Genomic DNA, 13,800 nt, shown 5'->3' with positions numbered 1-13,800 from the left:
CCATCCTCCATTCAGTCACTAAAGTGATTTCCTGAAACACAAGTCTGATCTCCTTTTTCCTCCCACTCAGCCCTCACCCAATAAACTCCAGTGGTTTTCTTGTTGCCTCCAGGATCAAATAGAAAATGCTCTGTTTGGCTTTCAATGTCCTTCATAACCTATTCCCTCCTAAATGTGCAGTTTTCTTACCCTTGATCCCTTGACACATATTCTTTGATCCACTGGTCTCCTAGCTGTTTCACAAACAAGACACTCCATCTCCTGGCTTCAGGTATTTTCTCTGACCTGGAATGCTCTCCTTCCTCGTCTCTGCCTCCTGGCTTCCTTTAAGACTCAGTTAAAATCTTATCTTCTATAGGAAGCCTCTCCCAACCCTTCTGAATTCTAGCACCTTCTCTCTTTTAGTTATCTTCTATTTATCCCGTATATAGCTTGTTTACACACATTTCTTTGCTTGTCGTCCCTGGCATTAGATTATGAACTCCTTCAGGGTGGGACTGGTTTGTCTTTCTGGTTTTGGTTTTTTTGTGGTTGTTGTTGCTTTTTCTTTTTATATTTCCATAGTAGGCATTTAGTAAATGTTTAATAACTGATTTATTGGTTGTCTTTTGCTTTCAAAGAGGACACCATAGGCTGATGTCTTGATTCCTGTATGAATTAGATTTAAACATTGCACAAAGCCATCAATCTCACTCTCTCTTTCAAAGTCGTTGAAGTCCAATGACAAGATGAAAGTAGGACAACTAAGCAATGTCCTGGGATACAGTAGATGACCATGGCGACTTCGATGTCTGATCAGTCTCTAAGAGCTTCACAATGCCTGCTTCAGCTGCTTTCACGGCCACTGGAACAAATGGTTCTCACCTGCCATTCTGCTAGGAAAGTCTTCAGATGCTTGGGGTAGACATCCTGCTAACTTACTGAAGGGTTTGAGGCCTCTCGGTTACCCTTACCTTGGTTTAGCCTGTCTGCTGAGATAGTTTACCAGGCTGTGGGCCCCTGAGCATTCTACAATTTTGCAGAGCCACGGGTGAGAGTTGAGTAGCAGGTAGACACCAAAGGTGGATGGGCAGACCTGAAACAAGGCTTGGCAGCTCTCACACCAGAGATTCTAGTCCTCCTTGAACACCCTATATACCCCAACTGACTTGCTAACAGGGTCTACAATCTGCTGCTGGCATAGCCTTTTAAGAATTCAGGGTCACTACCATAATAGTAACAATAATATTTATCATTTAGAAAGTGCTTTAAGGACTACAATGAGCTTTACATATAATACTTCATTAGATCCTCACAAAAACTCTGTGGAGCAAGCAGTACAAATATTATTTCCATTTTGCACATAAGGAAATTGAGGTTCAGAAAGGCTCTATGACATATCTAGGATCACACAGTTAAAATGTGTCAGTCAAGATTTGAACTCAAAAGACTGCAGACAGTGATCCTTCTACATGAGCCAAGGAGAATGGACTGATGTTGAGCTTACGGGAAGTGTGCTGAAATGAAGTAATGTCCTTTCTCAATTGGCTCAGAGCTGGTCATATCTTAGTTCTCTCTAGGAGCTAAGGACGATGGTACAGATAATTGAAAGGAGAAGAAAAGGGCTGGATCATCTGAAATACTGAATTTGTGTTCAAATCTCATGACCAGATTTCACGCTAGAAGGAACCTTAGAGGTCATCTTGTCCAAACCCTTTCATTTTTAGATTAGGAAACCGAGGTCCAGAGAGGGAAAAAGGCCTTTCACAAGGTCACACAAATGCTCCCCATTTCTAATTACAGACAAGGTTTAAAAGAATTAATGGGAAGAAGGCAGGGGCTAGGTTCCTTTTCTCTCCTCTTTGGCCACCCTTTTCACAAAGGGTGTTCAAAATATATTTTAAATAGTGCTGATTGAAGAAACAAGCCTGGGGAATGATGGAATTTTAAAAGGATTAGCTCTATGATGAATTCTCGACATGATGTTGCTCTGTTGGGAAGGTAGCACGCATTTGGGGGGAAAGCATGAGGCAAATATTGTTAACTTGCCAGGAGACCTTGGGAAAGTGATTTAATCTTTTTTGAGATTCAGTTTCCTCATCCGTAAAATAAGGGGGATGTACTAGGTGCTCTCCAAGGTCCTTTCCAGAACAGAGACTATATAACCCAACTCCCTTGTTTAGTCAGAGTAAATTGTTGATTGAATATGTGACCTAAAGCAAGTCATTTACCTTCCCTGGGCCTTAAATTCTTGATGTATAAAATACAGACACTTGACTAAAGGAAATATAAAAGTCTTCCCAGCACTTACATTCTCTTCTTTCATTGGATCCTCTCCCAGTATCAGTTGCCTCCAAAGGGGGGCTTCCCCGACTCAGCATTCCACGTCAGCCTCTACTTCCCAGTCTCTCGATATTACTTAGAAACCAATATTGTCAAGTGTTTTAAGGAGTGCTATATTGAAAGATTGGGCCAGTTGTACTTAACCCCAGAGGAGAGCGCTGTGAGCAGTGATTGAAACAGCACAGATAAGACTATGATCCAATGTAATAATATAAGCTATACTTAGTGAAACAAGTCCTCAAGAGGGCTATGATTTTACAAGTAACCTCTCCCAGCCACCAGAAGTTCATCAGCAAAGCTTTTCCATCCAAAGCTCATTCCTCATAACTGGAGGATTTTAGGCAGAAGGGGGATGACTTCTTATTAGGCACATCATAAATCAAATTCATGCTTTGGGTAAAAATTGAACTAGATGCTTCCTGAGCTCCCAGTAATCCCTGGCATTCTAGGACTCTAGGGGCAGCAAGGTGGTGCAGCAGATAGATGAATATGGCATCAGGAAGAACTGAATTTGAATCTCACTTCAGATACTAGCTATGTGACCCTAGGCAAGTCATCTAACCTCTAGCAGATAGTTTCCTCATCTGTGAAATAGGGATAGTCATAACACCTACCTCCCAGAGTTGAGGATCAAATGAGATAATATTTGTAAAGCATTTGGCAAAACTTAAAGAATTATATAAATGCTAACCATAGCTATTATTCTATAACTGAAAATGTACAGAAAAGCTGTGACAAAGGCCAGAAAAGTTTGAGTGGAAGAGGAATAAGTCTGCAACTCGTGAATATGCCAAGGAAGGTTCAGGGAAGGAAGGTTCAGGGAAGAAAGGTTAGTCATCCCAAGCCAAACTATCTTTATCCTACCTGCAGATAGTCTCTTAAGTGATGCCGGATAGAGTTCAACACCAAAGTCTTCTCAATATGAGTCATTGATTGAATTTTAGTCACCAGTAACTGCTCCCAGGAGGGCTGGTCATTGAACAGATTTTCAAAGGATGATTTGCTATCCAATTCTGAAGCAGAAAGACATTGATAATAACAATAATAATAACTCATAATTTAAAGCTGAAAGGGGCCTTTGTGCTTAATTCAATCCCTTCATTCTACAGAATAAAAAAAAATTAAAGCCAGGGAGGTAGATAAAACTCATCTAGTCACACAGCTGGCAAGTGTTGGATCCGGTATGAAAACCCTGGTCTTCTGACTCAAAATTCATTACATTTTCCCCACTAAAACATTACTACCAATTCAGCAATACTTATTAAGCACATGCTATGTTCAAGGGCTTTCACAAAATCCTACTCTGATGCCTCATCATGTTATGATGGAGATGACCCTAGGCTCTAGGAAGCTATTTTACTAGAGCACAAGCTCTACGCTGGGTTCTACCATGCTGGTTCTATCATGGTTCTATCATGCTGGAAAAGTTTTGAATATAGCCCCAGGAATAAACCAAGTCATTCTCCAAGGACCAACCTAGTTACTTACAGAAAGGGCATATCTCTAGTAGGCTGGTCACCTAATGATGAAACTTTTTGATCATGCCAATTCATAAAACAATTTTAAATGATTATTAAAATGACCTATAGTTGTGTACAGTTCTTCCACATTCTGTTATGATGGTGGCAGAGTGATAGAAAAAGTAACATAAAGTGATAAGAATCATATTAGTTTTAGCTTATCAAAAAACTTCACTTTGACTGTTGGTACCCTAAAGGTAAGATCTTTGTTCAATGAGGAATGGGTGGATAAATCAATGGAGTAGTTGAATGCTTTAGCTTTGACACTCCTGCTATAAATGAAACCAGAAGGAAAAAGGAAGTAGAAGCTAAATGGAAGGATGGTTCATGGCTACTCCTTGGAGAAGCAAATAAGGGAGTTGGTGGGGTTTGTATACTCAAAAACTACAAGACATGTTACTTCCTCGGACACTTGGTAATGACAGATTGCACCACTCATGACACATATTTGCAAAAATACCATCATGAAAATAATTGCAGTTTATGCACCTCTGTTCCTTAAAATGAAAGGGTAGAGAAATTCTACAAAGAACGTAAAACATCCCAAATTAAGTCAACACCACTGATACTTTATAACTTCCATGCAAAGGTGGGAAAAAGTGAGGATGCCAAGGAATATATGGGAAAGTTGTTGTTGAGCTTATTATCGAAGAAGAACAATGACATCTGTGGTGATGCAAATGCGCATGTGAATTATATTTAAGTGAGGCAGAGCTGCACAAAATCATCAGCCTCACTTTCTCTTCCAGAGTCATCCAAGTCCAGTGGTAGAACACAAGAAAGACAGCTAGCAATGGCCCCAGAAGCAGTGGATGACATTAGCATCTCTGATGCCTGACCAGCTCTAAGCACTCTACTGCCCCTGCTTCAGCAGCCTTCGCAGCCATTGGAAAAAACTGTTCTCATCTACCCATTCCGCTGGGGGAAATCTTCACATACTTGATGTATACATCTTCCTAATTCATCTATGGGTTTCAAACCCATCAGTTACCCTCAGCCTGGTTTAGTTCATCTGCTGAGATGCTTTTACTGGGGTGTGGCTGCTGTGCCTGCTACAGCTTCTTGAAGTCACAGGTCAGAGTGGGGTGAGAGGCAGACACTAAAGATGGATGAGCAGTCCTAACAAGGGCTCAGCAAGCCCTCACAGAGGAGGAAAAGATGCCAAAGGGATAGAAAAACTTTTGACCTCATTGATGCAGAAAAAGGGTGACTGAAAGTGCATCAGTACTTACAGACCTATATACCTATATAGTCATATATATACATATATAATACAAGCACTCACATACATAGAAAAGGAATGAGCAGGCTTTCACAAGCAAAATTACACAAGGTACTACATTATTTCTATCTTGCAATTAATTTGAAGCAGTTAGTTGGTGCAGTGCATAGAGAATAGAACCTGGAGTCAGGAAGACCTGAGATCATATTCAGTTTCAGACAGCTATCTAGTTGTATGACCCTGGACAAGTTACTTAATCTCTGTTTGGTTCAGTTTTCTCATCTGTAAAATGGAGATATTAATAGAATCTATTTCCAGGGTTGTTTTGAAAATCAAATGAGAAATTATTTGCAAAGTGCTTCTCAAACCTTAAAGTTAAGCTAATATTATTATTAGATCAGAGTTATTTCAGTTATTGATTTGTGTAAGACCCTTGCCTATGCTGGAAGTAGAAAGACACAAAATATCTTGGTGACTGCCCTTAAGGATTTTACAGTTCAGTCATTTGAAAAATATTGAGTGAAAGCCCAAAGCACTGGGCTTAACACTAAGGGAACATATAGTTCAGGTGAGACATGGGTCTTGCAATTTCTTGGAAAGGCAAAATAAGTATGATGTAAGTTAAGATGTGATAAAGGCAAAGGAACAATCCAAGTAAAGTGTTGAGGAAAATTTGGAGAGGGAGAGACCATTTTCAGCTGAGGTGATACAGCGAGAAGGTCACTGGATTTAGAATCAGGTAAAAGCTCAAGTCCTAGCTCTGACCTTAGAAAAGTCACCCAGCATTAATAGACCTCAGTCTCGATAAGAAGGAAAATGGATAAAGTGATCTCTGAAGTCCATTCCCGTTCCCAATACTATTTCCTAAGATCCTAAACTTCATGGAGAAAGAGAACACTTGATGATGATGGCAATGATCACAACAGCAATGAAGAGGATGACCATCTTTTGAATGTACATAATAATATAGACTTTGATGGCTTTCTTTGGATCTGGGAATTTTAACAATCTACCAGTACAGACTGTAACACAGAGATGCCTTGTTATCCTATCTGATTTTTATGCATCTCTTCCTGTATATTCTCCATCAGCCATTTGACTGAACACACGGGAAGTTTCCCTCTAGATCCTTTAATATTTTCTAGGGAATACAGCAACATTTGGGTCTTTCCTGAGAGAAGGTTTGGATGGGGATAGAGGTGGATGAAGGTAGATGAGGGTGACTGTGGCAAAGAGAAAGGGGTGCCGACAGAAAACATTTGACTACATCATTTTGTCATGGACTGGTTCTGGCGACTTGAGGTGCTTAGCTGTCTATGAGAAGATACTCTGACACCCTCTCCCCAAACAGCTCCCCCTTGCCTCCCACAGTCCCATGGGAGGGTATCTCCTCTCGGATTTATAACTTTACTCATGAAATGATTCTAGAAGCCTGTTGTGAAGAGTAGTAATAGTATTTATTTCTTTCCCTAGGATTCTATAATTTAATTGATGCTGGTATCCTCTCTAATATAACAAGACACTTATGATATATATGTTTTTGAGAGTTACCACAATCGAAAACTTCAATCCCATGAGACCAAACTAGTGGTAAGTTTTCTGAACTTAGGCTGCTCCTCCATGCAATCAATCTATCACTGGATTATAGAATCACTTGCACTTCTATACTACTTTATGGTTTACAAGAACCTTACGAGTTAACTCATAACTCTATGAGGAAACTGATATCCAGACAAGTCAAGTGACTTTTCCAAGCTAGAAAGTAGCATGGTAAGGATGAGAATCCAAATCTCCTGACCTTTAGTCTGGGGCAAGTTTCTAAGAGAGGAAATTTAAGTGCCTGGTGGCCAGTTGGGCAATGCTTCAAATTACCCTTTGATGACTCTTAGACAAGAGTCAGTCAAATAACCATGAAAAATGACCAGGAAATATCACTAACCTAATGTGGTCTTGATTTGAGAGAACCTACCTGTTCCTAAGCGTCTCCCTAATCTGCCTAGATACTGAAGATACCCATCAGAAAAATCTCTCTAGGACAGAATTTCACAACAAAGCATCATCAGCCAAAAAACTGCAAGCATGGCATCTTCAACATTATAACCCTTCAGATATTTGAAGAGATCAGCACACATCCACAGACAGACACAAACACAAACACACTTCTTACCTACATCCGCAACTTCATTCTCCTGCTGCTTCTCCTGCTCCATTTCCAAGGTGGGAGAGGGACGACTGGACCTCCAGAAGCAGAACCTCCTTCGGGAATGAGATGGTTGTGGAACTTCACTGGCTGTCGTCAACATTGTTGAAAGTTTTCCTGTTGGCCTGCAGACAGAGAGCTGAGAAGTGGCTAGTGCAGTATTACATGAGAGAGAGTTGATCCAGAAATTATGCTTCTAGCTGAGTGAAAAGATCATCCACCATTTGCCATTTCCTTCTCATTTTACAGATGAGGAAACTGAGATAAACAGAGTTAAGTGACTTGCCTAGGGTCACACAGTGAGTATAAGTCTGAAGCTGGATTTGAACTCAGAAAGGTGAGCCTCTCTGACTCCAGATCCACTGCTCTCTGCATTGGGCCACCTGACTGCTCCAACGAAGAAATACAATGGTGGACAAAGCAATGGCCTCATTCCTTTCCAGGCTGCACCTCAAACTTCCTCTGCCATGACTCACTCCTTCATCCTGAAGCCTCACTCCAGCCCTGGGATTCACACATGGGAAGTGTCCTCTGCCTGGTCAGCCTCTCCCTCTGATGGAATGACTCCTCCTAAAGCTTCCAGTGGAGGCCACCTGGGCCAGCCAGGTCTCACTCCTCTCCAAGATGTGCTCCACTCAAGATTTCTCCACCCCACTCCCACCACCTGCCCTAACTCGTGCCCCTTTCCCACTTTTTCTTCTCCATTTTCTGTGTTGCTCCCACCTTTAAAATATAAACTCCTAGAGGACAGTAACTATCTTTCTTTTAATTTTTACATTCTATCAGTTAGCACAGTGACTGACACATAATTACCAAGTACACTTAAAACCTCTTGTTGACTGATTGTCTGACTGACCTCAGAGACCAACCCAAAGCTGAATAAGGATGAACCTTATAACATGGATGGCAAGTGGAGAAAAGAAGATTTCAGGAGAATACATAATAGCTGTTTTTAAGAATTTGAAGGGTTGTCATGTGTGAAAGGGATTAAAATTGTTCTTTACCTGAAGTCATGAATAGAAATGGAATCCACTGTTTCTGAAGGAAACCCATTTTCCTTTAAGGCAGCTCTATATTGTTAGGGAGTGTTTTTTTCCCATAAAACAAGTCTAAATTTGCTTCTTTGCAATTTCTCCCCTATTCTCCCTTTGCAAATTCCCCCTAATTGTCCTCTCTGAATCCAGAAGATCAAATCAAATCTCTCTCTTCCACATGATAGCCCTTTGAACACTTGAAAACAATTATGATACTCTCCCAAGTCTTCTCTCTTCCAGACTAAATATTCCTAATTCCTTTAAATGATCATCCTATGGTGTGATCTCAAGACCATGATTACCATCAGGGTACTCTCCAGTATATTTAGCCTTCTTAAATAGTGCCCAGATAAGATCTGATGCAGTTTGTCAGGTTCATGGTGACAAAATCATATAAACATACTGAGTACTTTCTTCCTCATCTTAGATTTAAACTCTTGTTCTCCTTGTTCTGACTTTACCAGTCTAAGGAGAATTTTCCTTGGCAGACAAAATAGAAGTAAAGTAAGAGCTAAGTAGGTCTGTCTTCTCACCACTGTGTAATCTTCACCCTGACTTAAGAGTCCTATCCCTTCTTGAATGCACTTCTTTTTCCCAGTACAGCAAAAACAAAAAACTCAACCAACCAAAATTCCACTGCTCTTTTTTGCCATCTTTAACATTATTTCCTGGCCACAGCTCACACTGACCTAGCATTCTTATCTGACAGTACCATTCAAATGTTATTTTTCTGCACAGGTCTTTTTAAAACATAAATTGGTCCTTGAATTCCCTATGCATCCATATCAATTTTGTCAATCAGTTCCTACTTCTCAGTAGAACTGGACTGGTCTTTAGAATTCTTTTCTTGAGAATTTTCCATCCCCCTGGTATTTTTTTTTCTCACAAAAGTTTAATAAAAGGGTTCCTATCCTTTCTCTAAACCAGAATTTTTTAACCTTTGTTTTTGTAATGGACTCCTTTGGAAGTGTGATAAAGCATAAGAATTCCTTCCCAGGATAGTGACATTTTAAATGCATAAAGCAAAGTACATGGGATTATCACAAATGATTATTTTAAAATTTTTCTTTCTCACACACCCCCTGAAATCTATAGTCCATGCTAGAAATCTTCCAAAATTTTTCTTTTTTCATAATTCTTTACCCTAGATTAAACAAAAGAAGTCTAAACTGCTTTCCGTGTGTCAGTCCTACAAACATTGAAAAGAGCTGTCATGCTTCCCCAGGCTAAACAACCTAAATTCCTTCAGTAGACCATTGTATGGCATGACCATACAAAGCATCAATTTGATTACACATATTAGATATTTAATCAATGTTCATTGGATTGAATTAAATTGTCTTCGGTCCTCTCCCTCATCATCCTAGGAACTATAGTCTCTGGCTACTCTCCCGCTTGTCTGTTGGGCTTCCTATTGTGGTTTCCCAAGTTGAACACAATAGAGGAGGAGGATGGGCATAGAGTGTTACATATGGAGTCAAACACAGTTGCTATGTTGGTTGATTTTGCATAACTTATTTTGTTTGTTACAAGGGAGGATTAAGTTCAGGGAGTTATAATATTTTGGAAAATGACTGTGATTCTTAAAAGGTAAAAGTTTTCAATAAAATAGAGTATTAAGAAGAATAAGAACTGAATATGAAATTCTAGATAAAGTCTGACTTGTACAGGGAACAGCTAGATTCTCAGCCCTTTATTCTGGGAACTATTCATCTACTAACATAGCCAAAGACTGAGCTCGTAGCACTATTACCCTAGGTCCTTCTCACCTACACTGTTATCTTGCCTCACCTGTGCTATCTGGATTTGTACAGTTGACTTTTTGAACCTTAGCACAGGAATTTATATTTATCACTGAGAAATTTAGTCCTACTAATCCCAGCTCATCTTTCTAACCAGTCCAGCTCTTTTGGGATCCTGACTTTCATCCAACCTGCTAATTAGTTAGTCTTGTCATCTGCATGCATGCTGTCTATGTTTTCATTCACGTCATTGCTAAAAATGTTTGGACAGCAGTCAATCAGTCAATAATTAAGTGCCTGTTATAAGCCACACACTGGGTTATACGTGTATAAAATACAATGAATGAAACAATCCCTATTTGAAAGGACCACAGGTCTGCTGCTGGTAAGGACAAATTCCTAGGACATTCCACTAAAAACCTCTTACTTGAATCAAGGATTTATGATTCAGGTTTGTAAATAACATTCAGCACAGCATAATCATAATAGTTCATATTTATATAAGACTTTCAGGACTTTTATCAAAGCAGCCTTACCCTTGTATTATTATCTCCATTTTACAGATGGGAAAACTGAAGCCCAGAGAGGTGAGACAACTAGTCTATGGCCATACTGTAACAGAGCTGCATTGAGTCAGGCCTTCAGATTCCAAGTACGGTGGTTCTTTTTTGTTTGCTTTACTTCTGTTTTGTATGAATACCATACAGCCCTTGCTCTCTGTTTACATGTCCACCAACATTCCTCTTCCCAGTTTCTCCCAGACCTCAGCTCTCCTTAGGACACACAATTTTTGTTTATTTGTTTGCTTAAAAAAAAGGATCAACAAGGGTACAAGACATATTGAGTAAAAGAACACTGAAAATCGAAGAGTTTGTGAGAAAGCCAATGGCTGCCAGAAACATTTTGTTTCCAGATAAAATATTCATGAATTTGTCAGTTTGAGAGGATCCCTAAAATTTGTTCCCCTCAGACAGGGAATTATCTTAGACTGTTTTCCAAAAATTTTATATGTTATCATCTCAACTCTAAAACCACATTGTAGGCTACTTTAGGGTAGGAGCCATATTTTCTCTTTCCTATTTCAAATGATATGAGTAGACACTAATAAACTCATTCTCTATACCTAAAATGTCCTTCCCACCTCATCCAAGTCCAAGCTTGCCCAGTATAGCAAAAAGAATATTGAATTTGGAGTTCAGCAAGATCTGGTTGTCTGAATCTTGGCTCACACGAGCTATATGACTCTGAACACTTAACCTCTGAAACTTTTCTCATTCATAAAAAGGAGATAATAAAACTTAAGCTAGCTACTTGAAAGTATCCTAGAATGCTAGATAAATGTGAATGGCTATTATTATTATTATTATTATTATTTCAAGACCCAGCTCAAGTACCACCACCCCCACCTCCCTGATTCCCTCAGTCAAAAGAAATGCCGTTATCTTTGGAGTTCCCATGATCCTTTGCACCTCTCTTACATACTGTCCCTTTGAATTACAGTTAGAAGAGTCCATGTCTTATGAATTAAAGCAGTAAGAGGAAAAAGAGCTTGCCTTTCTTATCTTTATATCCCTAGTGTCTGGCACAGGGCCTTGTACACAGTAGAAACTCAATAGATGAGGCCTCAGTGGAATTGAATGTAACTGAAATGACAGGAAAATTTTTTTCAAAAGGAAAAATAAAGGGTTTCACTGGTGACCCTGGGACTTGGAGACACCAGGCTTTCAATTATGCAGGCTCTCTCGAATCCACTTACCAAAGCTGCCTCTCTACCCAGGGACAATATGCTACCAGTTTATGAAACTACTTTTGGTTTTTAAAGGTAACACTGTAAAGGCCTGAAGAAAAATAAATATCTTAGACCAATAGTCTGAAGAAGGCAGACCACAGACCTTGAGGCAGGCAGGGAAGAATCATTTTCCTTACTTTGCTTCTAAGTTCCTGAAGAGCTGCTGAGAAACCTTAAGGAGAATTTTAAACTGGGATCAGGGCCCCAGCTAGGCATCAGGGCCTAAACAAGGCCCCATTTTACCTCAGCCTGTGGTGAGAAAGAACAGGCCTGTTGGGAGCCCAGCCTTCCCTCCTCAAAGAAGTTGACATTCCCTTCAAAAATTCCTCGTGTACCCACAAAAACAACAGTATTTTCCCCTCCTTCCCCTCACAACACACACATTTTCTCCCCAAGTGAGCTCACACAGGCCTTTTTTATGGAAATCCTGAGGGACGCTCAGCCCCAATGTACTCTGCCCCCCAGGCTCTTATTTAAATGCTTGCTTTCTCTCTAAACCACCTCCAGACCTTCAATGACATCTCCTCTCTTCTGTCTCAACACACCAACAAAAGTATCCCATATGGCTATGCTGAGGCTCCTCACTCCAAAATACAGCTCTGCCACCTCAGGTCCCCAATTCCCTGTGAAGACTCATGTTCATTAAAACCTTGTTCCCTCCATGGCTTTCAAATACTGGATTTCACAGACAGGAGACACCTTCTGTTAACCCACCCCTGGAAACACATTCTCTCTACCTTGAAATCTCTCCCGAGGAGGCAGGCAGAGAAGATTCATTTCCCAAGGGAGGGAGGAGGAAGAGCCTATCCTCTGTGGTCTCCATAGCAACCGAAGCTGGGATAGCCTTCGGCCACAGGATGGATTCATCTATCTATGCTTCCTAAATATCCCCAGGACCCACGAGGGAGGATTTATCAGCGTTTGGTAAACAGGAGAGGGAGGTGTTGAGAGGTAGTCTAGTCTTTTTCTCCCATCATTAACAGGATGCTCCCAATCTTTGGCCAGACAACTTGTTCCTTTATCCATGCCCCAAGTTTGATGACCTTGTTCTAGATAAGCAGAAACTCATATAGCTCAGGGACATGAGAACCAAAGTCGAAAGGGATCTTGGAGATCACAGAATCCAATCCCCCATTGGACAGATTGAGAAACTGAAGCTCAGAGAAGGGAGGGACTCGCCTGAGGTAAAGCAGGGAGTTTGGAGCATCCTGGTCTTTGAAGAATCCCCTGTCCCATGTTGTTGTTGTTTCGCCACTGCACCATACTGAGACACAATCAAATCAATTCAAAAATATGTATTAAGCTGCTAAGTTGTTCTAGGCATTGTGTAAGGTTCTGAGGAGACAGAAAGTAAAGGAGGGAGAGAAAGAAAAGAAAGAAGATGGGATGGAGGGGGGAAAGAAAGAAAGGATGGGAGGGAGGAAAGAGAGAAGGGGAAGAGAAAAAGAGAGAGAGACAGGAAGGAAGAAAAGAAGGAAGGAAGGAAAAATGGAAGAAAGGAAGAAAAAGAAAGAAGGAAGGAAGGAAAGGAAGGAAGGAAGGAAGGAAGGAAGGAAGGAAGGAAGGAAGGAAGGAAGGAAGGAAGGAAGGAAGGAAGGAAGGAAGGAAAAGAGAAAGAATGAAAGAAAGAAAGAAGAGGGGAAAGAAAAAAGAAGACAAGGGGAAGGGAATTAAGGAATGGGAGAGGAAGGAAGAGAAGGAGATGGAAAAAGAGGGAAAAAATGAAATAATCTTTGCCCTCAAGAATCTTGCATTCTATAGAAATCTTAAGTACTTTGGTCTGAGAGAGTTAGAGAAGGTGAGGGGGTGAGGAGCATTCCCAAATGAATCAAATGCCCCTAAATACCCAAAGTCATGAGACTGTACTATGGTTGAATGTTCTGGGAAACTAGCCTCACTGGTGACTGAGTCCATCTGCCCTCCATCTGGGTAATTTGCAAGCTGAGTCAATATTGTACTTTCATTCTGAAG

At 40.4% G+C, this 13,800-nt stretch overlaps 1 protein-coding gene across 5 annotated transcripts in view; it reads right to left on the bottom strand.

Annotated features, from left to right (window-relative positions):
• LOC140500386 (maestro heat-like repeat family member 5) overlaps positions 1–12,901 on the bottom strand; it is a 114,888-nt gene extending 101,987 nt beyond the window's left edge. For 3 of the 5 annotated variants that reach the window (XM_072602904.1, XM_072602905.1, XM_072602908.1), the window contains exons 1-3: positions 12,567–12,901; positions 7,232–7,389; positions 3,187–3,335 (exon numbers count right to left, since the gene is read on the bottom strand). In XM_072602904.1, coding sequence (XP_072459005.1) covers positions 3,187–3,335; positions 7,232–7,389; positions 12,567–12,652 — 393 coding nt within the window. In that variant the 5' untranslated portion in view covers positions 12,653–12,901. Of the gene's footprint in view, positions 1–3,186; positions 3,336–7,231; positions 7,404–12,566 lie in introns of all 5 variants that reach the window. The other 2 variants (XM_072602907.1, XM_072602906.1) reach the window with 2 other exon arrangements.
• Positions 12,902–13,800: the final 899 nt, after the last annotated feature.

Source organism: Notamacropus eugenii, chromosome 4, assembly GCF_028372415.1.
Source record: "Notamacropus eugenii isolate mMacEug1 chromosome 4, mMacEug1.pri_v2, whole genome shotgun sequence".
In the NCBI taxonomy this organism is placed as follows: Eukaryota; Metazoa; Chordata; class Mammalia; order Diprotodontia; family Macropodidae; genus Notamacropus; species Notamacropus eugenii.
This window is presented reverse-complemented; position numbering and strand designations above follow the sequence as displayed.